Genomic DNA, 25,239 nt, shown 5'->3' with positions numbered 1-25,239 from the left:
CACCGCACACCGCCTTTGTAACCCTGACATCCTGTCTGTCCCTTTGCTTCACGATGACATAGTCCAGTAGGTGCCAGTGTCTTGAGCGGGGATGCATCCATGAGGTCCTGTTGCGCTTTGGGAGGCTGAAAACTGAGTTGGTGATCAAGAGCTCATGTGCCGCACAGGTCTCCAGCAGAAGGGTGCCATTGCTGTTACAGCTGCCCATGCCATGTTTGCCGAGTACTCCTTCCCGTGACTTGTGATCAGTGCCGACCCTGGCATTGAAGTCACCGAGGATGATGAGCTTGTCTGCCCTGGGCACTGCCGCGATGGTAGCGTTCAGGTCTTCATAGAACCTCTCCTTCACATCGTCTGTGTTCGTCATCGTGGGTGCATAGGCACTGATGAGTGTGGCAGAGTGTTTTCCTGGAAGAGGCAGGCGCAGCGTCATCAAGCGGTCACTGACACCTTTGGGAAGTGCAGCCAGCTTACTGACCAAGTTGGATTTAATGGCAAAGCAAACTCCTGCCTCACGCCGCTCTGCTTCAGTGCGGCCTATCCAGAAGAACGTATAGCCAGCACCAGTCTCTGTCAACGGTACCCCGTCCAGCTAGACGTGTCTCGCAGATAGCAGCGATCTGGATGCCGTACCGGTCCAGCTCTCTGGCGATCAGGGCAGTTCTCCTCTCAGGTCTTGATAGGTCACCAGCCCTATCAAGAAGTGTGCGCACATTCCATGCGCCAAGGGTGATCGGTGTCACCTTTTTCTTTTTTCCTTGTTTCTTACCGCTGGTAATGGGACTCCTGCCAGCTGCGGCTAGCTGGCCAGGAAGAGGTGAGGCTGGCAATTTTTGGGGCACCTTTTCTAGCCCGTTCCTCATGCCAGGCGGTAGGCAGTGCATTCCTAAAGAGGGCTGCCTAGTCGCTCGGGGGGCTGCCGAAGTCCAGTGCTGCCTCAGTCATTGGACAGCTACCCTATGGCTCGAGCCGCCTGCGTGCGAGTTTGTGACTATGGCTTCCAGTGAAGTCCACACCTGCCACTTGGCCACGTGCCCGACGCCGCAGGACTTGGGTGAGGGTGGGGGAGATTGTGGGGGTTGTGTGTGTGTGAAGTCATGACTTGCGCGGTGCATTGGATTTAAGTGAGGGTGGGTTGCGCAGCGCCGACCTCACTCTCTCGCCCGAGTCCACCTGTATCCAGTGGCAAGACACAGTCGAGACGGCTGGAGATGGATCCAGGTGCAGTGGATGGCCTGGACACATTATAGCATAACACATCCAGCCCGTAGCGCTCCACAGAGCCTGCTGGTGTCGCCATTCAGCCCGTTGAACCTCTGAGGGTTTCTTCCGCGCAGTCAGCCGAGAATCAGTCTTCTATCCCAGTGTGCTGGCTAGGCTAGGCACCACAGGAAGTGCCATACAGGCATGCAGGAGGACCAGGACGATCAGTAGGGATATTTCCTTAGCTAGAGGACTCTTGCTGAGGTAAGGTGCTACCTTTCTACAGCCTGCGGTTGTAGTTTAACGTCATACCCAGGACATTTATATTTACATCATACACATATACATTTATATTTACATCATACACACATACATTTATATTTACATCACACATACATACATTTTACATACATCATGCATACAAACATTTATATTCATATACATACAAACATATAAAACAAACTGTGTCAGAGTCACCTACTGTTAGCATTTAATGGATTGTTTTTACTCATTTAAACTGTTCAGCGATTTCCACTTGAGTTATACAGGAGACTACGCCGTGGTAGTTGAATTTCCTATAGGTTAACTTCTTGGTTATTGTGAAAATTTTATCCATTTAATGTCTTTATAAACCCTCCACACGCAACTCGTCCACAGCTTCCACACACACATATAAACACTTCCTACACTCTTCAAACAGTTCATAACCTCTAAAAGCTACATCATTTGAATGAGTACTCAAATGTAGTCAACGGTACATTGAAAGTAGGCCAGTAAGTGAATGAGTACTCAAATGTACTCAACGGTACATTGAAGTAGGTCAGTAAGTGAATGAGTACTCAAATGTACTCAATGGTACATTGAAAGTAGGTCAGTAAGTTAATGAGTACTCAAATGTACTCAACGGTACATTGAAAGTAGGTCAGTAAGTGAATGAGTACTCAAATGTACTCAACGGTACATTGAAAGTAGGTCAGTAAGTTAATGAGTACTCAAATGTACTCAACGGTACATTGAAAGTAGGCCAGTAAGTGAATGAGTACTCAAATGTACTCAACAGTACATTGAAAGTAGGTCAGTAAGTGAATGAGTACTCAAATGTACTCAACGGTACATTGAAGTAAGTCAGTAAGTGAATGAGCGCTCAGATGTACTCAACGGTACATTGAAAGTAGGTCAGTAAGTGAATGAGTACTTAAATGTACTCAACGGTACATTGGAGTAGGTAAGTAAGTGAATGAGCGCTCAGATGTACTCAACGGTACATTGAAAGTAGGTCAGTTAGTGAACTACGACGTGGCGCAGGAACCCTCTGTGGGTATCTCTATTCTAACACTGCTGGTAGATGCTTTGACCATTCTTCTCTTCAAAGGATGTTCAGTCAACAATAACATCTTATGACATAGTCTACAATATGAATTAGTACATAACATTCATTGACTATCACCAATCACCAGGATCAATTAGAAGTGTACAATTAGGCCACCCTTTTCAGACCAGTACGTGACGTATATTTAGTCTCCATGTGCTTGTTTTCTGTGTATTACTTTTTGCAATGTATTCTTCTTCTTCCTTTCTTTCACCCAGGAAGTGAACATCATTTAAACATGATCAACTATCATTAAAAGCCATGGAGCAGTGGTAGGATTAAATCCAAGCTTTGATTTTTCCTACTCCTTCTCAAGTATGTTGCAAATGGAACCACATGATGAACCATTACTGGAACTTGTTAACATGTCTGAAAATGCATGTTAAACCTTTATTTTTAGATTTAAGGTCTTCTATTGTTATAATCATGAACACTTGCTTAAAGGCCTACTGAAAGCCACTTCTAGCGACCACGCAGTCAATTTGTTTAATGAACAATGGAGACTGCAAAGAAGAAAGTTGTAGGTGGGATCGCTGTATTAGCGGCTGGCTGTAGCAACACAACCAGGAGGACTTGGACTTGGATAGCAGACGCGCTATCCGACGCTAGCCGCCGACCGCATTGACGATCGGGTGAAGTCCTTCGTCGCTCCGTTGATCGCTGGAACGCAGGTGAGCACGGGTGTTGATGAGCAGATGAGGGCTGGCTGGCGTAGGTGGATAGCTAATGTTTTTAGCATAGCTCTGTGAGGTCCCGTTGCTAAGTTAGCTTCAATGGCGTCGTTAGCAACAGCATTGTTAAGCTTCACCAGGCTGGAAAGCATTAACCGTGTAGTTACATGTCCATGGTTTAATAGTATTGTTGATCTTCTGTTTATCCTTCCAGTCAGGGGTTTATTTATTTTGTTTCTATCTGCAGTTAAGCCCGATGCTATCACGTTAGCTCCGTAGCTAAAGTGCTTCGCCGATGTATTGTCGTGGAGATAAAAGTCACTGTGAATGTCCATTTGGCGTTCTCGACTCTCATTTTCAAGAGGATATAGTATCCCAGGTGGTTTAAAATACAAATCCGTGATCCACAATAGAAAAAGGAGAAAGTGTGGAATCCAATGAGCCAGCTTGTACCTAAGTTACGGTCAGAGTGAAAAAAGATGCGTCCTGCACTGCACTCTAGTCCTTCAGTCTCACGTTCCTCATCCACAAATCTTTCATCCTGGCTCAAATTAATGGGGTAATCGTCGCTTTCTCGGTCCGAATCGCTCTCGCTGCTGGTGTAAACAACGGGGAATTGTGAGGAGCCTTTCAACCTGTGACGTCACGCTACTTCCTGTACAGGCAAGGCTTTTTTATCAGAGACCAAAAGTTGCGAACTTTATCGTCAATGTTCTCTACTAAATCCTTTCAGCAAAAATATGGCAATATCGCGAAATGATCAAGTATGACACATAGAATGGATCTGCTATCCCCGTTTAAATAAAAACAATTCATTTCAGTAGGCCTTTAAAGCACATTTAAAATGTTGTATTTAACCTAGAAAAAGCCTAATGGATTTGTGAGAGATGACAAACTGTTTCTGCACTAGAAGAACATGAGCACCTCATCCTTCGATGCTTGGTGGTTTTACCAAACGACACGCTTCTTGGTTGCATTGTTTACCACCAGTACCATCTCCTTAAAAAACATTTCATGCCTCTCTTGTAGGATCTTGTTACATTTAGGAGTTTAACAATGCAGCAAATATTTATTTTATAGGTTTATGAATATATTTGAACACTTTTGCTTAATTCCTATCACAGTTCAGTAAGTGTTCACGACAGTAAATGTTCCATCCTATAACACGGGGAATGTATTCATATGAACAATAGGAGTGTAATCCTGGTTTGTTCCTAAACATTCTCCTAATCCTGGAGCCCCTCCTGGTGTCAGCAGTTGGTTCAGGCCACCATGTTACAATCTAAACATTATCCTGATCCTAGAGCCCCTCCTGGTGTCAGCAGTTGGTCCAGGCCACCATGTTACAATCTAAACATTCTCCTGATCCTAGAGCCCCTCCTGGTGTCAGCAGTTGGTCCAGGCCACCATGTTACAATCTCTCACCCCTCTAGGCTCTTACTGAGTTAGTCTGCCTGAGCAAGCTCGGACTTCATGTGTGTGCTGGAGAGAGGGCGAGCAAGAGAGAGAGGGAGGCAGTGCCAATGCAAGTGTGAAACCGTGACAGAGAAACCTAGAAGGACCGGCCAGAGTGAGGAGCACAAAGACAAGGTGCTGGATGGTGGAGATGCAATGACTCCATGACTGTGTTGCATTACTTCATCATGTCATCAAAAGGCTCGAGCAACCACAACAAACGTCTGGCATGTGAGTAACTCATAACATGTTTTCTGTCTGCTTAATACTCTGTTCCTAAACAGATGGCTTACTATAAGTTCACAAATGCAATGTGCAATATTATGTGCAATAATTCCTAGACTTTTGAATTCAAATTGATCAGGGAACAAATAACTCTCCTTGTTTTTGTGCTTAATGTATTACAAATATTAAACCACAAATACAAACAATATCTATCAAAGACTACTCACTCTGCGAGAGACACATCTTTTTGATTTGGCTTTTACTTCATATTGATTAACTTTATTCTATTCATTTTACTTTACTTTTTATATTATTTGCTGTGCAATATTTTATTTAGTTCTATTTATTTGTTACACATTTACTGTATATTTATTTATTTACTAACTTGTTTTCTTATATTTTTATATTTATACTTATATTTATATTTTGTACTCAGCCATTTGTTCAAATGTGTGCATATGCATGTGCGGTCATCTGTGTATTGTTTTAAGTCTGTAAAGCACTTTGTGATGCATTTCTTGTATGTGTGACAAGCACTTTATCAATCAAATTTCATTGATTGACACATTGTGATCAATACATAATTACATCATATTCCCCCAATTTCACATTTGTTGTTCATCTTGTGTGACTTTCTAAAAATAACTACATGAATGTCGAATAAACAGACAATGTCAAATCCGTATGCCTTGCTCAAGAGCAACAGTTAAGTGCAACTACGTCCTGGAGTCTGGCTGCAAGGTCGGACCATTGTCTTGCTTTCTGAGTGAACACCTCACAGGTGTTCTCCTGTCAACTAAAGCATTGCCCTTTTGTAAGAACTATCCATCCATTTCCTACCACTTGTCTCTCTGCGGGCTCTGGAGCCTATCCCAGCTACACTCGGGCGAAAGGCAGGTACACCCTGGACAAGTGACCACGTCATGACAGGGCCAACACCGACAGACAGACAACATTCACACATTAGGGACCATTGAGTGCCTATCAGGTGCATGTCTTTGGAGGGGGGAGGAGCCTATCCCCAGTTAAAAGTCTTTGGAGGGGGGAGTGGCCTATCCCCAGGTAAAAGTATTTGAAAGTGGGAGGGGCCTATCCCCAGGTAAAAGTCTTTGGAGGGGGGAGTGGCCTATCCCCAGGTAAAAGTATTTGAAAGTGGGAGGGGCCTATCCCCAGGTAAAAGTCATTGGAGGTGGGAGGGGCTTATGGAGGTCAATCTTCTGGTGCATGTCTTTAGGTGGAAGAAAGCTAGCCATGCTAATGCTGGAATACTCCATGTGAGCTGGGTGGAGACAGAGGGGAGTGGGAGTGGGTGTCAGTGGGGAACACCGGAGGTCATCGTGCATTTAGACCTAGTGAAGAGCTCTAATGGCTTTGGTAATATGGATGTCCTGGGAATAGTGATCAGACAAGGTTGGAGATCAGAGCTGGTGGTGTTCTTGGGATCGAGACAAGTGACCGTATCAAATGAGAAGTATGATTAGAATATTATGTTTGTGTACAATTACAGTCAGTGTGTTTATCTTAAACTTCATTTTACACAATAAGGCATTTTTACCAAGCCTTTATTCTTGTATTTTTCTGGCTTTGCCACAATAACACCACTTTGTGACCTTAATACGTGACGATACTGTACTGTGGTGTTTTGATATCATTATATCCCTGTCGATGATTGCTGTGACGGATGTCTGATAGCTGTGCTTCATGTGGGGACTCTTATAGACAGTGGGTCTGTGTTTCCAGCTACTAAGAGTGTGGGTTCTTTGGTCGATAGTGTTTCTAGCTACTAGGAGTGTGGGGTCTAAGGTGGATAGTGTGTTTCCAGCTTCTGGGAGTGTGGGGTCTAAGGTGGATAGTGTGTTTACAGCTACTAGGAGTGTGGGGTCTTTGGTGGATAGTGTGTTTCTAGCTACTAGGAGTGTGGGGTCTAAGGTGGATAGTGTGTTTCCAACTACTAGGAGTGTGGGGTCTAAGGTGGATAGTGTGTTTCCAGCTACTAGGAGTGTGGGTTCTTTGGTCGATAGTGTTTCTAGCTACTAGGAGTGTGGGGTCTAAGGTGGATAGTGTGTTTCCAGCTTCTGGGAGTGTGGGGTCTAAGGTGGATAGTGTGTTTACAGCTACTAGGAGTGTGGGGTCTTTGGTGGATAGTGTGTTTCTAGCTACTAGGAGTGTGGGGTCTAAGGTGGATAGTGTGTTTCCAACTACTAGGAGTGTGGGGTCTAAGGTGGATAGTGTGTTTCCAGCTACTAGGAGTGTGGGTTCTTTGGTCGATAGTGTTTCTAGCTACTAGGAGTGTGGGGTCTAAGGTGGATAGTGTGTTTCCAGCTTCTGGGAGTGTGGGGTCTAAGGTGGATAGTGTGTTTACAGCTACTAGGAGTGTGGGGTCTTTGGTGGATAGTGTGTTTCTAGCTACTAGGAGTGTGGGGTCTAAGGTGGATAGTGTGTTTCCAACTACTAGGAGTGTGGGGTCTAAGGTGGATAGTGTGTTTCCAGCTACTAGGAGTGTGGGGTCTAAGGTGGATAGTGTGTTTCCATCTACTAGGAGTGTGGGGTCTTTGGTGGATAGTGTGTTTCCAGCTACTAGGAGTGTGGGGTCTTTGGTGAATAGTGTGTTTCCAGCTACTAGGAGTGTGGGGTCTAAGGTGGATAGTGTGTTTCCAACTACTAGGAGTGTGGGGTCTTTGGTGGATAGTGTGTTTCCAGCTACTAGGAGTGTGGGGTCTTTGGTGAATAGTGTGTTTCCAGCTACTAGGAGTGTGGGGTCTTTGGTGAATAGTGTGTTTCCAGCTACTAGGAGTGTGGGGTCTTTGGTGAATAGTGTGTTTCCAGCTACTAGGAGTGTGGGGTCTAAGGTGGATAGTGTGTTTCCATCTACTAGGAGTGTGGGGTCTTTGGTGGATAGTGTGTTTCCAGCTTCTGGGAGTGTGGGGTCTAAGGTGGATAGTGTGTTTCCATCTACTAGGAGTGTGGGGTCTTTGGTGGATAGTGTGTTTCCAGCTACTAGGAGTGTGGGGTCTTTGGTGGATAGTGTGTTTCCAGCTACTAGGAGTGTGGGGTATAAGGTGGATAGTGTGTTTCCAGCTACTAGGAGTGTGGGGTCTAAGGTGGATAGTGTGTTTCCAGCTACTAGGAGTGTGGGGTCTAAGGTGGATAGTGTGTTTCCAGCTACTAGGAGTGTGGGGTCTAAGGTGGATAGTGTGTTTCCAGCTACTAGGGGTGTGGGGTCTTTGGTGGATAGTGTGTTTCCAGCTACTAGGAGTGTGGGGTCTTTGGTGGATAGTGTGTTTCCAGCTACTAGGAGTGTGGGGTCTAATGTGGATAGTGTGTTTCCAGCTACTAGGAGTGTGGGGTCTAAGGTGGATAGTGTGTTTCCAGCTTCTGGGAGTGTGGGGTCTAATGTGGATAGTGTGTTTCCAGCTACTAGGAGTGTGGGGTCTAAGGTGGATAGTGTGTTTCCAGCTACTAGGAGTGTGGGGTCTAAGGTGGATAGTGTGTTTCCAGCTACTAGGAGTGTGGGGTCTTTGGTGGATAGTGTGTTTCCAGCTACTAGGAGTGTGGGGTCTTTGGTGAATAGTGTGTTTCCAGCAACTAGGAGTGTGGGGTCTAAGGTGGATAGTGTGTTTCCAGCTACTAGGAGTGTGGGGTCTAAGGTGGATAGTGTGTTTCCAGCTACTAGGAGTGTGGGGTCTAAGGTGGATAGTGTGTTTCCAGCTACTAGGAGTGTGGGGTCTAATGTGGATAGTGTGTTTCTAGCTCCTAGGAGTGTGGGGTCTAAGGTGGATAGTGTGTTTCCAGCTACTAGGAGTGTGGGGTCTAAGGTGGATAGTGTGTTTCCAGCTACTAGGAGTGTGGGGTCTAAGGTGGATAGTGTGTTTCCAGCTACTAGGAGTGTGGGGTATAATGTGGATAGTGTGTTTCCAGCCAGTAGGAGTGTGGGGTCTAAGGTGGATAGTGTGTTTCTAGCTACTAGGAGTGTGGGGTCTTTGGTGGATAGTGTGTTTCCAGCTACTAGGAGTGTGGGGTCTAAGGTGGATAGTGTGTTTCCAGCTCCTAGGAGTGTGGGTCTTTGGTGGATAGTGTGTTTCCAGCCAGTAGGAGTGTGGGGTCTAAGGTGGATAGTGTGTTTCCAGCTACTAGGAGTGTGGGGTCTAATGTGGATAGTGTGTTTCCAGCCAGTAGGAGTGTGGGGTCTAAGGTGGATAGTGTGTTTCCAGCTACTAGGAGTGTGGGGTCTAATGTGGATAGTGTGTTTCCAGCTACTAGGAGTGTGGGGTCTAAGGTGGATAGTGTGTTTCCAGCTTCTGGGAGTGTGGGGTCTAAGGTGGATAGTGTGTTTCCAGCTACTAGGAGTGTGGGGTCTTTGGTGAATAGTGTGTTTCCAGCTACTAGGAGTGTGGGGTCTAAGGTGGATAGTGTGTTTCCAACTACTAGGAGTGTGGGGTCTTTGGTGGATAGTGTGTTTCCAGCTACTAGGAGTGTGGGGTCTTTGGTGAATAGTGTGTTTCCAGCTACTAGGAGTGTGGGGTCTTTGGTGAATAGTGTGTTTCCAGCTACTAGGAGTGTGGGGTCTTTGGTGAATAGTGTGTTTCCAGCTACTAGGAGTGTGGGGTCTAAGGTGGATAGTGTGTTTCCATCTACTAGGAGTGTGGGGTCTTTGGTGGATAGTGTGTTTCCAGCTTCTGGGAGTGTGGGGTCTAAGGTGGATAGTGTGTTTCCATCTACTAGGAGTGTGGGGTCTTTGGTGGATAGTGTGTTTCCAGCTACTAGGAGTGTGGGGTCTTTGGTGGATAGTGTGTTTCCAGCTACTAGGAGTGTGGGGTATAAGGTGGATAGTGTGTTTCCAGCTACTAGGAGTGTGGGGTCTAAGGTGGATAGTGTGTTTCCAGCTACTAGGAGTGTGGGGTCTAAGGTGGATAGTGTGTTTCCAGCTACTAGGAGTGTGGGGTCTAAGGTGGATAGTGTGTTTCCAGCTACTAGGGGTGTGGGGTCTTTGGTGGATAGTGTGTTTCCAGCTACTAGGAGTGTGGGGTCTTTGGTGGATAGTGTGTTTCCAGCTACTAGGAGTGTGGGGTCTAATGTGGATAGTGTGTTTCCAGCTACTAGGAGTGTGGGGTCTAAGGTGGATAGTGTGTTTCCAGCTTCTGGGAGTGTGGGGTCTAATGTGGATAGTGTGTTTCCAGCTACTAGGAGTGTGGGGTCTAAGGTGGATAGTGTGTTTCCAGCTACTAGGAGTGTGGGGTCTAAGGTGGATAGTGTGTTTCCAGCTACTAGGAGTGTGGGGTCTTTGGTGGATAGTGTGTTTCCAGCTACTAGGAGTGTGGGGTCTTTGGTGAATAGTGTGTTTCCAGCAACTAGGAGTGTGGGGTCTAAGGTGGATAGTGTGTTTCCAGCTACTAGGAGTGTGGGGTCTAAGGTGGATAGTGTGTTTCCAGCTACTAGGAGTGTGGGGTCTAAGGTGGATAGTGTGTTTCCAGCTACTAGGAGTGTGGGGTCTAATGTGGATAGTGTGTTTCTAGCTCCTAGGAGTGTGGGGTCTAAGGTGGATAGTGTGTTTCCAGCTACTAGGAGTGTGGGGTCTAAGGTGGATAGTGTGTTTCCAGCTACTAGGAGTGTGGGGTCTAAGGTGGATAGTGTGTTTCCAGCTACTAGGAGTGTGGGGTATAATGTGGATAGTGTGTTTCCAGCCAGTAGGAGTGTGGGGTCTAAGGTGGATAGTGTGTTTCTAGCTACTAGGAGTGTGGGGTCTTTGGTGGATAGTGTGTTTCCAGCTACTAGGAGTGTGGGGTCTAAGGTGGATAGTGTGTTTCCAGCTCCTAGGAGTGTGGGTCTTTGGTGGATAGTGTGTTTCCAGCCAGTAGGAGTGTGGGGTCTAAGGTGGATAGTGTGTTTCCAGCTACTAGGAGTGTGGGGTCTAATGTGGATAGTGTGTTTCCAGCCAGTAGGAGTGTGGGGTCTAAGGTGGATAGTGTGTTTCCAGCTACTAGGAGTGTGGGGTCTAATGTGGATAGTGTGTTTCCAGCTACTAGGAGTGTGGGGTCTAAGGTGGATAGTGTGTTTCCAGCTTCTGGGAGTGTGGGGTCTAATGTGGATAGTGTGTTTCCAGCTACTAGGAGTGTGGGGTCTAAGGTGGATAGTGTGTTTCCAGCTACTAGGAGTGTGGGGTCTAAGGTGGATAGTGTGTTTCCAGCTACTAGGAGTGTGGGGTCTAAGGTGGATAGTGTGTTTCCAGCTACTAGGAGTGTGGGGTCTTTGGTGGATAGTGTGTTTCCAGCTACTAGGAGTGTGGGGTCTTTGGTGGATAGTGTGTTTCCAGCTACTAGGAGTGTGGGGTCTAAGGTGGATAGTGTGTTTCCAGCTACTAGGAGTGTGGGGTCTTTGGTGGATAGTGTGTTTCCAGCTCCTAGGAGTGTGGGGTCCAAGGTGGCTGTGGTGTAGTGATGTCACACATAAATGATTTAGGCCTGATGGACTGCTGTGGCCAACAGAGGCCAGTGATTGGCTAATATCAGTACTAGCTAAAGATGATGAGACCTTCCACTGCACCATCACCAGACCCCAAGGGAGAAATAGAAGCTGCAGGTTGTTAAGGCAGGATGATAGATGATGACTACTCATGCAGTGCAAGTACTTTTACTTTCTCTCTCAAATACACACTTTTCTGTGAAGACACTAAGGTGATCATGGGATTTATTTCCCCTCGTCACAAGGGGTTTGAAAGCCATACCATGTGACTCTTTACTTCAATGGCAACATTTGTTCTCGGCTTCCAGCGTGGTTCCCGTCTCTTGATAAATGACTGCAGCGTTAAAACGACACATGATGCTGAAGGTTTTCATCCCAGAGAGTGTAGTCAGAGACAGCAGGGAGAAACCACTACACCTAAGGGAGAAGCACCGTAATGCACAGACACACTTATGAAACGGTGGGTGAGGCCCCTGGAGTCAAACATCATCCTTAATGCAAGAGGTTGACATCTTGAGTTCCTCTGCATTACAAACTGCTGACAGCATAATTATAATACATGCTTGAATAGACATAAACAATATCTTGATGTGGCATTGAAATGTTGTATTATTCTGAATGTGGATCATCTGAGTCTTGCACACCATTGTAGCATTGACTTCTCATCACTGACACCTAGCTGTGCAATGATGTCACTACAATGTAAATGTGCATGTTTACGTTGTAGTGACATCATTTACATTTACAATGTATATGTGTACATTTACATTGTAGTGACATCATTTACATTTACATTTACAATGTAAATGTAATGTGCACATTTACATTGTAGTGGCATCATATACATTTACAGTGTAAATGTCAATGTAAATGATGTCACTACAATGTAAATGTACACATTTACATTGTAGTGGTGTCATATACATTTACGATGTAAATGTCAATGTCAATGTAAATGATGTCACTACAATGTAAGTGTGCACATTTATATTGTAGTGACATCACTTACATTTACAATGGAAATGTGCATGTTTCAATTGTAGTGACGTCATTTACATTGTAAATGGAAATGTGTATGTTTCAATTGTACTGACATCATTTACATTTACAATGTAAATGTGCACATTTACATTGTAGTGAAATGTAAATGTGCACTTTTACATTGTAGTCACATCATTTACAATGTGAATGTGCACATTTTCATTGTAGTGACATTTACAATTACAATGTAAATGTCCACGTGTATATTGTAGTGACATCATTTACATTTACAATGGTAGTGACATCATTTACATTTACAATTTAAATGTGCACATTTTCATTGTAGTGACATCATTTACATTTACAATGGTAGTGACATCATTTACATTTACAATTTAAATGTGCACATTTTCATTGTAGTGACATCATTTACATTTACAATGGTAGTGACATCATTTAGGGGTGGGGTTACCCACATATGCGGTCCTCTCCAAGGTTTCTCAGTCATTCACATTGACGTCCCACTGGGGTGAGTTTTCCTTGCCCGTATGTGGGCTCTGTACCGAGGATGTCGTTGTGGCTTGTGCAGCCCTTTGAGACACTTGTGATTTAGGGCTATATAAATAAACATTGATTGATTGATTGATTGATTTACGTTTACAATGTAAATGTGCACATTTCCATTGTAGTGACATCATTGCACAGCTTGTGTTGCACAATGTGAGGCAAAGAAATGATATTTCTGTGGAGGCTGCCAAGCAAAGGTCTGCCCTGCAATTGGCTGTAAGAGTGACAGACTTGATCAGCATTATATAAGAGCAAGCCCGAGGTTATTGTGAGTCAGTGTGGCTTTCTGGGAAGTTGTAGTTGTCCTTGTCACAGATCACAAGTGTCATGGAATCTTCCCCACAGTTGATCATCTCATACATGCAACATTTGTCTAAGTAGTATTTTTGATTTTGTTGCATCCTCAACAGGCCCGGTTTGCCGCAGAAGGAGGGCCAATTATGATTATAGTTGTATTCTTTCAACTTTTAATAACATTTTTTTTGCAGTGTTTTGTTTGACAAAATCATTTTGTGAAGATCTGTCACTTCACTTCTGTTTGTGTTTCCTTGTGTTGTGTTTATTTCCTGTCAGCGCTCATATTTGATTTCCATTTCCTGCATGTCTCCCTGAGTGCTCGTTCGCCTCACCTGGCCTCGATTGGCAGCCCGGCACACCTGGTTGCAGTTGCCAATCAGGCTGCTATTTAAGTCTGCCTCGCCTGCTCAGTGCTCGAGGATTGTGATTATGTTGAGAACCGTTACACGCACGACTGCGTCCTCCTTGTTTAAGTATAATACAAACTCTTACCTGCTCGTTAGTGATGGGTTGATGAGGCCTCATGAAGCGTTTCGACACATTGCAAAACTGTATTGATACTGTGTCGATACTGTGTCACTAAATACTGACATCTGCTGGACATTAAAAATCCCTACAGGCAACCTATGGACCGACTCAACTGACACTGATTTTATGACCTAGTATATACAATAATATAAACCAAGTCATTGTATTTCATTTAGGATTATTCAATATCTTCATTTAAATAAAATATATATTTTTATCTTTTTAGATACAGTCAAATAATGTGAACATGTATCATGACTAGGATGGTAGAAGGTGGGGATTGAACCCCAGTAACCGATTGCTGGCACGGCCACGCTACCAACTTCGCCACGCCGTCATTCCTGTACCTTCTCTAGTAACAGTAGTGATGGGTCCTGCAACACAGATGCATAGGCGCATGCGTCGAGCTCATAGAGCGAAACCCTGTGTCGGTGCGCGTACCGCTTTTAGAAAGTCACGTGACCGATCATGAGCTGCTTTGGTCACGTGACCGATACGCGAACTGTATCGCACTGACGCCTCCTCTGTGCCCTGTGACCAACATTCCCTCCAAGGTGCGCGCCTGCGCAATTGCGCAGTGCTCAAGCGTCCTCCGCGCACACCGTGCGCCGCACAGCCAATATGTGCCGCGCACCAAATCAAACCCATCTGAATTCTAAACAAAATAAACACATTTATTCTGTGTAATTTTGAAATGCAACTTTGAGTGACAGTGACAACAAGCGGCCCTAACGGTGTTCGTCAACAACACGCATTGCGCCGCTTCCTAATAAACAGTTTGACGCGCAGGCATCAGTGCGATACAGTTCATGAGCGGTCACGTGACCAGAACAGCTCATGAGCGGTCACGTGACCAAAACAGCTCGTGTTCGGTCACGTGACTTTCTAAAAGCGATACGCGCACCGACACAGGGTATCGCTCTATGAGCTCGACGCATGCGCCGATGCATCGGTGTTGCCGGACCCATCACTACTGCTCGTCAACCTCCTGTTTCCTGCATCTTGGGGTCACAACTACTGCAGCCATGTGGGTTCATGACACGTTTTATGGTAGAGCAATGATAGGAATATATAATAAATATAATGAAAAATCAATCTGCATAATACAGTACATCATGATGTCAATAAAAGTCAAGATGGAAAATTGTAGAACAAGCACAACTACAAATGTAAAAGTATTTAATTGATTTCAAAACATGAAACATTTCTCAAAAAACAAAATCCATATTCTAATAGTCCGACCTTTAAAAGAGCAAATCAAAATAGGGATGCACCCAACAAAAACAGTTATTTGTCAGATTTACAAATTGCAATATTGCATTTACAGTATATGTTTCTTTTCCCAGTCCTCCATCGGTGCGTTTACATACACAACATGTGACCTGTGCTGGCAAAATGAGTCACAATGAGGACATTTTAAAAACGGAGTTATTGTTATTTACACATTCTCTATCTAAAGACCTTCAAAATTATATATGGTTTGTTGGAATCGGACAGAAAATGACCGAGTTACATCCGATTGAAGTCGACCAAGTTTGAGGGTCCGTTTTGAGAAAAACCAGCTTAAAGTTTACTGTTCCAGAACAGAATGTTCCAAAACAAAACTCCATAGCAACCATACCTTCAAAGTCCTTGTAGCAACACCAACATTGGTACAATTAAAGTCAAATCCCATGTCTAAAGGAAAAATATATATTCAACTCTATTGAAAACGGTTATGTACAAAAATGTCAACACTGTTATGTCACCGTTTTTTTGTTCACTGGTCAGTTTGTCAGCTGGTCAGCTGTCCGTAATATTCCTGACCAGCAGCACTAAGAAGATTCGCCAGTGAATTTAGCGCACTTGCAACCGCCTGTGGAAATAGTGTCAAAGCGCTTTGAGTACCTTGAAGGTAGACACACGCTGTACAAGTATAACCCATTTAGCATTTAGTAAAAGCAATATCTAATAACGTGTTTATTTGCATGGCATCAGTGTGACAATATACTGTACCTTTCATCCATTTGTCTGATTTGTATAAACTACCTGAAATGTGGTGGAAACACAAGTTAATAGGAACCTTTATTTCCAGGAACTAGAGGATCCTGGAAATTAAAGTTGCTGAAATGTTGTTGATTAGCCTATTTTCATGACGAATAGGTGAATTTTGTTTGACAAATGTAGAAAAGTGTGTTTTTCAGCTAAATATACAATATTAAGTATCATTTCACAGCATTCATGTTTACAGTTCATAATGTGAGAAAGAAGAAAGAAATGCAAGATGCAGATTAATAAAATGGTTTTATTTCATTAAGTGTATGTGAACTTGTGGATAGCAACATTGTGTGCATGTTTGTTTTGGTTGAAATACGCTTTTAGGGAAAATGTTACCATTTAGTAAAAGAGGCTTTGTGATGATGGACTACACGGCGCTGAAGCTACTCAGGGACACCTTTGACAATTACCACTAGGGGTCAGTATGATACAGAGAGCCTATCCGTTCTTCCAATGTCAATAAGTTGAAAGTCACAAGGAAGCTTGGGAGTCGTTGGGTAAGCGCTACCTGTCAATCACAGGGCTGATACAAAAAGAGACAGAAAACATTAAATGCTTGAACAATTGAGTCATTACTGGAGCTGACATATTTTGTTGTTACTTTGTTGACAATGGCAGCAGAGAACCCACACACGCATTCAATAAATGTGAAACAGAGATAAGGACCAGAACCTTAGTCAAACGTCTGTGCTGTTAAGCAGAAGGCTTGCAGAGTACCTTTGAAGGGGCAGAAACCCTGTGAAATATACACACTGCATCATGGGACTGTTCTTGCAGCTTCATTCAAGATTCTGGCAGTCCAAATGTGTTGCATGATTTGTATGTGCTTTCACTGCAGCTCCATAGCAGCTATGTATTTAGGAACACAACTCCAGGGGAATTTGAAGAACAGAGTTTCTGGTTTCTGTTGTTTAGCTGAGACAGACAAGTCCCAAAGACTGTTGGACAACGATTCAGCACAGCATCTGAAGCTGAAGGACAGACAACTCTTTTTTGAAGAAGTCTACCATCAGGATGTGAACAACTACCTTCCTTCAGCTCACCTGCAGATAGACAGCAGAAAACGTGAGTGACAACTGCAACTCCGACTTTGCCTTTAGAGACTAGACTTGAGTTTGAATAAGATTTACCATATTAGAAGCAACTGATGTGCTGTACATAGTTTTATATCTCTTGTCCACAGCAACGCTTTTAAGAGAACAATTTCCTGCCAACATTTTGGGTCTTTTTAAAATAAGCCACATATTGTTACGATTACACATCACTGCCGGAGGTGTAACCAGGGCCGCCTTAAAGCACAGGCTTACCTGGGCTGAAGCCCATGGGCCCCCGCTTTTTATGGCTGAGTACCTTGTTTTTGTCCTACTACTCCGAGCAGGGCGCAATTTGTGTGAAGTCCAGAAAACTACGTCTGGGCCAAAACCCCCTCGACCCCCACTAAATTAATGCGGCCCTGGGTGTAACCCTAAGAAGCCGAGACAGAAGAGGGTGTGCAGGAAAAAGAGTAATTAATGAATAATAGTCCAACAGGGAATTGCAGCTAGCTGGGAATGCTATGAAGCCTGGACGCAGCACTGACATGTGTAAGGCAAGGAAACAATAAATGATCCGGCCCCACCTTATAAGGAGTCGCTAAGAAACTTCACGGTACCTGATCCGATTGCAGCTTCCGCCTTCCTGGTCACTGCGGTTGTGTCCTTGGGCACATTGCCCTTTAGGTTGCCTCACCAACTGGTGGCCGAACCAATCCAGCGAAAATACAGTCCTGAGTGCTAAACTATGACTGTCCACTGCTCCTCCAGAGTATGGATCTAATCCAGAGACTACATTTTGCTAAGCATACATTGTACATGTGACTATGAAGATGTAAGTGAGGTTGGATTACATACCCTTCTGATTAGTAATCAGCGAGTCTCCTGATCGCTAATCAGAGGCAGGTGTGTACAATCAGTGCTCATATCAAAAAGGAGGCAAAACAGGAAGGAGGGAGCGCTGAAACGGAAATAAACGCTAAATAGCGTAAAATCAAGATAGAAAGTCAAACATGGAATGGCAGGTCACAACATAACACTATTTGTGTGTGCAGCCCCCATGGGAAGTATCTCATCTATGGAGGTGAACGTGGATGTGCTGGAGCAAATGGACCTGATGGATGTTTCTGACCAAGAGGTCCTGGATGTGTTCCTCAACTCAGGCTCAGGAGCAGACGAGGGAGCGCTTGCTGGTTTGTGTTTGCTTTTATTTTCCTAAATGTAGAACTGAGTACATTCAGCTGCGATCAGGTAGCCACTTATCCAGGGTGTACCCTGCCTTGTGCCTGAGTGCAGCTGGGATAGGCTTCAGCCCCCCGCGATCCCAAAATGGACAAGCGGTAGAAAATGGTTGGATGGGTTACATTAAGACTGAAGTCGAAGGCTGCAATTTAACTGCTTCTGTGGTAAATAAGGAATAACAGAACGCTGGCACCAGTGTGTACAATTTCAAAACCCAAACTTTACGTATACCCTGTTGAGTTCAAAATAATTGCTGCTGTCCCAAAACTATTTTTTACTGCAAAACAGACTTGGCCGCTGACCGTACCTAAAGTTAAAGTACCAATGATTGTCAGACACACACCAGGTGTGGTGAAATTAACCTCTGCATTTGACCCATCACCCTGTTTTTGTGGGATGCAGAAAATACAAAGAACTAATGCAGATTTACAAAGATCTACGAAGCTTTCTGTTCTCATAATGATGCATGTGTAGCTGTCCAAATATTGACAAAGGGCAGAAAGTGAGTGACCCCTTCAAGACCACCAACTTGTGTGTGCATACATGCAATGTGAAACAACCATTGTTTTAGTCCTTGTTTCTGGGGAAGAACTCAATCAATCAATGTTTATTTATTAGCCCTAAATCACAAGTGTCTCAAAGGGCTGTACAAGCCACAACGACATTCTCGGTACAGAGCCCACATACGGGCAAGGAAAAACTCACCCCAGTGGGATGTCGGTGAATGACTATGAGAAACCTTGGAGAGGACCGTATATGTGGGTAACCCCCCCCCCCCCCTCTAGGGGAGACCGAAAGTAATGGATGTCGAGTGGGTCTGACATAACATTGTGAAAGTCCAGTCCACAGTGGATCCAACACATCAGCGAGAGTCCAGTCCACAGCGGGGCCAACAGGAAACCATCCCGAGCGGAGATGGGTCAGCAGCGCAGAGATGTCCCCAACCAATGCACAGGCTAGTGGTCCACCCGGGGTCCCGACTCTGGACAGCCAGCACTTCATCCATGGCCACCGAACCTATGCAACTCCCCCTCGCAAGGGACAGGGGAGAAGAGGAGAGAAGAAAAGAAACGGCAGATCAACTGGTCTAAAAAGGGGGTCTATTTAAAGGCTAGATTATACAAATGAGTTTTAAGATGGGACTTAAATGCTTCTACTGAGGTAGCATCTCTAACTTTTCCCGGGAGGGCATTCCAGAGTACTGGAGCCCGAATAGAAAACGCTCTATAGCCCGCAGACTTTTTTTTGGCTCTGGGAATCACTAATAAGCCGGAGTTCTTTGAACGCAGATTTCTTGTCGGGACATATGGTACAATACAATCGGCGAGATAGGCTGGAGCTAAACCGTGTAGTATTTTATACGTAAGTAGTAAAACCTTAAAGTCGCATCTTAAGTGCACAGGAAGCCAGTGCAGGTGAGCCAGTATAGGTATATATATATATATATGTATATAAAGGTATATACAGTATAGGCGTAATATGATCAAACTTTCTTGTTTTTGTCAAAAGTCTAGCAGCCGCATTTTGTACCAACTGTAATCTTTTAATGCTAGACATAGGGAGGCCAGAAAATAATATGTTACAGTAATCGAGACGAGACGTAACGAACGCATGAATAATGATCTCAGCGTCGCTAGTGGACAAGATGGAACGAATTTTAGCGATATTACGGAGATGAAAGAAGGCCGTTTTAGTAACACTCTTAATGTGTGACTCAAACGAGAGAGTTGGGTGGAAGATAATACCCAGATTCTTTACCGAGTCGCCTTGTGTAATTGTTTGGTTGTCAAATGTTAAGGTGGTATTATTAAATAGATGTCGGTGTCTAGCAGGACCGATAATCAGCATTTCCGTTTTCTTAGCGTTGAGTTGCAAAAAGTTAGCGGACATCCATTGTTTAATTTCATTAAGACACGCCTCCAGCTGACTACAATCCGGCGTGTTGGTCAGCTTTAGGGGCATGTAGAGTTGGGTGTCATCAGCATAACAGTGAAAGCTAACACCGTACTTGCGTATGATGTCACCCAGCGGCAGCATGTAAATACTAAAGAGTGCAGGGCCAAGAACCGAACCCTGGGGAACTCCGCACGTTACCTTGACATAGTCCGAGGTCACATTGTTATGGGAGACGCACTGCATCCTGTCAGTAAGATAAGAGTTAAACCAAGACAAGGCTAAGTCTGACATACCAATACGTGTTTTGATACGCTCTAATAAAATATTATGATCAACAGTATCGAAAGCGGCGCTAAGATCAAGAAGCAGCAACATAGATGACGCATCAGAATCCATCGTTAGCAATAGATCATTAGTCATTTTTGCGAGGGCTGTCTCCGTAGAGTGATTTGCCCTGAAACCGGATTGAAAAGGTTCACAGATATTGTTAGTCACTAAGTGTTCATTTAGCTGCTGTGAACAATTTTTTGGAGAATTTTGGAAATAAACGGAAGGTGGGAGACCGGTCGGTAGTTTACCATGAGGTCAGGATCGAGGTTAGGTCTTTTGAGTAGAGGATGAATAACCGCTTTTTTGAATGCTAGGGGAACAGTGCCAGAGGAAAGTGATAAGTTTATAATATTTAACACTGATGGACCTAATAATACAAACAGTTCCTTGATAAGTTTCCCAGGAAGTGGGTCAAGTAAACATGTTGTTTGTTTTATCCCACTTACACGCTGTAATAATTCCTCTAATGTTATTTCATCAAAAATAGAGAGACTATTTTGGAGGGCAGTATCCGTCGTATATACAGTCGTATCTGTGTTAATAGAACCCAGTTGTGGCTGGGATGCATTGTCTTTAATCTCTTTTCTAGTGACTTCAATTTTCTTATTAAAGAAATTCATAAAATCATCTGCTGAGTGGGTGGAGCTACTGGGAGAAGTCCCTTGTTGGGTTAGCGATGCTACTGTACTAAACAGAAATTTAGGATCATTTTTGTTGAGGCGGATGAGATTTGAGTAGTATTTAGCTTTAGCTAAGGTAAGCATGCGTTTATAAGTTATTAAACTATCACTCCATGCTTGATGGAAAACCTCAAGTTTAGTCGCGCGCCATTTGCGTTCCAGTTTTCTACATGATAATTTATGAGCTCTAATTTCTTCTGTAAACCATGGGGTGCGCCTTTTAGGGGCCCTTTTTTGCTTTAGCGGTGCTATACTATCAATAATTTCGCGCAAGGCATCGTCAAAGTTGTTAGTGAGGTTATCAATAGAGCCGACATAATTTGGGAATGGTGCCATTACCGGTAGGTCAGCAAGAGTCATCGTTGTGGTAGCATTAATGTTGCGGCCGCTATAGCAGTTATTATTATTATTAGCTTGTTGACAATGAGTCAAAACTTCAAATTTTATAAGGTAATGATCGGACATTACTTTAGTATATGGAAGTATCATAACTTTGGAAGTGGTGACACCCCTGACAAGCACTAGATCTATTGTATTACCCTTGCGATGCGTGGGTTCATGTATTATTTGTGTAAGACCACAGCTATCAATTATGGTTTGGAGCGCCACGCACTGAGGGCCCGATGGGGTATTCATATGGATATTAAAGTCCCCCATTATGATTATATTGTCGGCGTGCGTCACTAGATCAGCAACGAACTCTGAGAATTCACTGATAAAGTCCGAATAGGGCCCAGGGGGGCGGTAGATAACAGCCAGGTCGAGAGGTAGCAGTGTGACAGACCTCATAGTAAGCACCTCAAACGATTTATATTTATTACTTAGGTTAGGGGTAAGGTTGAAATTTTCATTGTGTATTAGTGCGACACCCCCTCCCCTTTTAAGAGGACGGGCAACATGCGCATTCGTATAGTTAGGAGGAGATGACTCATTGAGCGCAAAAAATTTGTCTGGTTTGAGCCAGGTTTCGCTAAAACCAATGACGTTAAGATTGTTGTCTCTAATGACCTCATTAACTAATAACGCCTTGGGAGACAATGATCTTATGTTTAAAAAGCCCATATTATAGGTATTGGGCTGTTTTGACGAGTTTTTGTTAAGATTATCTGTAGTGGCAATATTAACAATGTTGCGTTTATTATGCGTAGTGCACTTTAAATAGTTTCGACCATATCTAGGAATTGATATGACGGGAAATTTCCGATTGTTTGCTTGGTGCTGCAATAGACTGGACATATCATAATTTGCCACCTCAGTAGAATGCATGTCCACCTCTGACACAGACACAACAGAAAAAACATTATGTGAATTGTGTATTATTCTAAGAGAATTGCTATGCGTACATGGATTATCCAGCCTGGCGCTGACTAGTTCTAGTTTAACTGACTCCTCACCCGGACTAACAGACATTGTAATTGCCTGTGACCGGGCTTGCTCTAGTGTAGTCAGTCAAGTGAGACTTAAATAGTAGTCTATGTTTCTAGACAGGATGATGGCGCCTTCCTGGTTAGGGTGAAGGCCGTCTCTCATCAGCAAGCCTGGTTTGCCCCAGAAAGAGGGCCAGTTATCAATAAACGTTAGTCCCTGTTGCCTACAGAAGCTAGGCAGCCACTTGTTAAGCGAGACTAATCTGCTATATCTCTCATCATTGCCTCTCGCAGGCAGGGGGCCAGAGACAATTACTCGATGCCTGGACATCTTTCTGGCGAGATCACAAGTCCTGGCTATGTTTCTCTTTGTAATCTCTGACTGTCTCATTCTAGTGTCATTGGAGCCAACGTGTACAACTATATTCGCATAATTAGTGGTGCGATTAGCCTGTCGTACGTGTTTACTAGGCCTGTTGCGAGTTAGCTCCCTAAGATTAGCTTCAATGTCAGGTGCTCTGATACACTTTACTGTGGCTGGTTTGCTAAGCTTTATGTTTCGGGTGATGGAGTCCCCTATGACTAAGGTGTGGTGCCCGGTAGACTGGGGTGTAGGACTAGCTAAAGAGCTAAATCTATTATGCGTCTCAACCGGTACACCGTAGCTTGTAGGCCGCTTAGGACTGCTACAAGCTGGGCTAGTTAGCTCGCTACAGCTAACGCTAGCAGATGTGTCCGCAGCATCTAAAGTTACGACATTACTCTGCTCTAACTGGCGGACACGGCCCTCTAGCAGAGCCAACCTCTCCGTGAGTATGGTGCAAGACGCGCAGGAAGCCATTACTCACAGTGTTTTCTGTCACCGAGTGAAGTTCCTGCTGTCCTCAGGGAAGTGGTCGCGGTCTGCGGGAGTAGCTTCCTACTTACCTTCTGACCGGCGCTGCCTTTCTCCGCGCCAGCTTAGCAGCTAGCTAGCTGAGGAAAGGGTGGTGGGACAGAGATCGGGTGATTTGCAAGTTAAATAGTACCACTAAATATGTTTGAGAAGTGATAAAGAAAGCTGTAGAACAATTAAAAACTACAGTCTTATATACAATACGAGACAGTACTTACTATCTGATTAGAGCATTTTGTGTCGTACGAAATTGGCTGAGTTCTGTATGAAAGGCACAGACAAATAAAGGACTGATATATATATATATATATATATATATATATATATATATATATATATATATATATATATATATATATTGTACACTTCTGTGTGAAAGAAGCTGTGCATACTTGAGAAAATGTTTGCGTCTGTGAGAATAATCAGACATAACATTTTGAAGAAGGTTGAATTATGTAATTACGCAGTCCTGACAAAAGAGTTTTACATGCAGACTTAAAAACTGTTAAACTGACACCTTTGTGTTTTTGCTATCATCTCAGCTCATTTCAGCCACTGAATAATGACAGCGACTGTACCCAAAGAAAACTAAACCAGACAGAACACACCTTTTGAGCAGCTTCTCTTTACAGAGGTGGAGGACGACGATGAAGAAGCTGAGGTTGTCTACCGGGTGTGTCCACCTTTGCTACGGCAAAATGAAGTCCTCAACGGGTCCAAATCTCGTTTGTCGTCAACGTCATCGGGCTCCAGCGATACAAGTGGGGACGGAGCCGACACACCCGTGATCCAGTCAGATGACGAGGAAGTTCATGCCGACACACCTGTGATCCAGTCAGATGACGAGGAAGTTCATGCCGACACACCCGTAATCCAGTCAGATGACGAGGAAGTTCATGCCGACACCCAACTGCTGACCTCTGTTGCTCAGCCTAGGGATGAAGAAACAGAGGATGAAGAAGAGGAGCAAAGAGGCCCTGGTACTAAACCTTCACAAAGACTGAAGGAAAGATAAGCAGACAGGGTGAATAAAGGTCCAACATCTTCCTCTTACTGCCTCTCTTCATCTTCAGAGAAACCCCAGCATGGTCCACCTGCTCTTGTTTGTCCTTTGAATGTTAGTGTGCATGAATATATCTGCTCTTGTTTGTCCTTTGAATGTTAGTGTGCATGAATATATCTGCTCTTGTTTGTCCTTTGAATGTTAGTGTGCATGAATATATCTGCTCTTGTTTGTCCTTTGAATGTTAGTGTGCATGAATATATCTGCTCTTGTTTGTCCTTTGAATGTTAGTGTGCATGAATATATCTGCTCTTGTTTGTCCTTTGAATGTTAGTGTGCATGAATATATCTGCTCTTGTGTGTCCTTTGAATGTTAGTGTGCATGAATATACCTGCTCTTGTTTGTCCTTTGAATGTTAGTGTGCATGAATATATCTGCTCTTGTTTGTCCTTTGAATGTTAGTGTGCATGAATATATCTGCTCTTGTTTGTCCTTTGAATGTTAGTGTGCATGAATATATCTGCTCTTGTTTGTCCTTTGAATGTTAGTGTGCATGAATATATCTGCTCTTGTTTGTCCTTTGAATGTTAGTGTGCATGAATATACCTGCTCTTGTTTGTCCTTTGAATGTTAGTGTGCATGAATATACCTGCTCTTGTTTGTCCTTTGAATGTTAGTGTGCATGAATATATCTGCTCTTGTTTGTCCTTTGAATGTTAGTGTGCATGAATATATCTGCTCTTGTTTGTCCTTTGAATGTTAGTGTGCATGAATATATCTGCTCTTGTTTGTCCTTTGAATGTTAGTGTGCATGAATATATCTGCTCTTGTTTGTCCTTTGAATGTTAGTGTGCATGAATATATCTGCTCTTGTTTGTCCTTTGAATGTTAGTGTGCATGAATATATCTGCTCTTGTCCTCAGTTGAAGTGCTTTTTCCTTATTTCCTGACTAGTTAGGGTATACAGTTGTGATTTGTCCAACGCTTACACACCTAAATGTT

General features: G+C 43.8%; 1 protein-coding gene across 4 annotated transcripts; it reads left to right on the top strand.

The window, feature by feature from the left end:
* Nucleotides 1–1,388: 1,388 nt before the first annotated feature.
* LOC133653213 (dysbindin-like) lies at nt 1,389–24,510 on the top strand. Of its 4 annotated transcripts, none has more exons than XM_062052278.1 (5): nt 1,389–1,467; nt 4,677–4,929; nt 16,708–16,857; nt 17,879–18,016; nt 23,866–24,510. In XM_062052278.1, the coding sequence occupies exons 2-5, from the start codon at nt 4,863–4,865 to the stop codon at nt 24,246–24,248; spliced, it is 738 nt and encodes a 245-aa protein (XP_061908262.1). In that variant the 5' UTR covers nt 1,389–1,467; nt 4,677–4,862; the 3' UTR covers nt 24,249–24,510. The 4 variants fall into 4 exon arrangements, with proteins under 4 accessions (XP_061908262.1, XP_061908263.1, XP_061908261.1 ...); XM_062052279.1 differs by lacking the exon at nt 1,389–1,467 and having other exon boundaries at nt 4,652–4,929; nt 23,866–24,057; nt 24,100–24,510; XM_062052277.1 differs by lacking the exon at nt 1,389–1,467 and having other exon boundaries at nt 4,652–4,929.
* The last annotated feature ends 729 nt before the right edge of the window (nt 24,511–25,239 follow it).

The sequence above is a fragment of the Entelurus aequoreus genome, linkage group LG07 (genome assembly GCF_033978785.1).
Source record: "Entelurus aequoreus isolate RoL-2023_Sb linkage group LG07, RoL_Eaeq_v1.1, whole genome shotgun sequence".
Classification (NCBI taxonomy): domain Eukaryota; kingdom Metazoa; phylum Chordata; class Actinopteri; order Syngnathiformes; family Syngnathidae; genus Entelurus; species Entelurus aequoreus.
Note: the sequence above shows the minus strand (reverse complement) of the source record. Positions and strands in the feature narration are given on the sequence as shown.